This window comes from Eimeria mitis, genomic scaffold, assembly GCF_000499745.2.
Source record: "Eimeria mitis Houghton genomic scaffold, Emh_scaff155, whole genome shotgun sequence".
NCBI classification, from domain to species: Eukaryota; Apicomplexa; class Conoidasida; order Eucoccidiorida; family Eimeriidae; genus Eimeria; species Eimeria mitis.
In genome coordinates, this window is record NW_013569740.1 from 16,859 (window position 1) to 17,295 (window position 437).

Below are 437 nucleotides of genomic sequence, written 5' to 3' on the forward strand. Positions count from 1 at the left end.
CGCTCTAACAAACGAATCGCAGCAGCAGCAGCAGCAGCAGCAAGACCACCACCATCACCACCACCACCACCACCACCCGCACCACCACGCACACCAGCACCAGCAGCAGCAGCAGCAGCAGCAGCAGCAGCAGCAGCAGCAGCACGAGCAGCTGCAGCTACCGTATGAGAGACGATCGAGGGGGGGCCGCGTCTTTGTAGGTAATATACCGCCTGGTGTAGCTCAGCATACATTGCTAGCAGCAGCAGCAGCAGCAGCAGCAGCAGCAGCACCATCTGCAGCATCATCATCATCAACAGCAGCAGCAGCAGCAGCAGCAGCAGCAGCAGCAGCAGCAGTAATAAGAGTTGAATATACACCTAAACCAGATGCTTGGGGCTCAGCATTGATTGACTATGCAACAGAAGAAGCAGCAGATAGAGCAGCAAATTACTTTC

At 55.6% G+C, this 437-nt stretch overlaps 1 protein-coding gene across 1 annotated transcript in view; it reads left to right on the forward strand.

Moving 5' to 3' along the window:
• The window catches only part of EMH_0000930 (uncharacterized protein), a gene marked incomplete at both ends in the record, with an annotated part of 2,762 nt that overhangs the window by 2,170 nt on the left and 155 nt on the right, over window positions 1-437 (forward strand). The window contains one exon of the mRNA XM_013495385.1: window positions 1-435. Within this exon, the coding sequence (XP_013350839.1) occupies window positions 1-435 (435 nt within the window). The remainder of the gene's footprint in view (window positions 436-437) is intronic.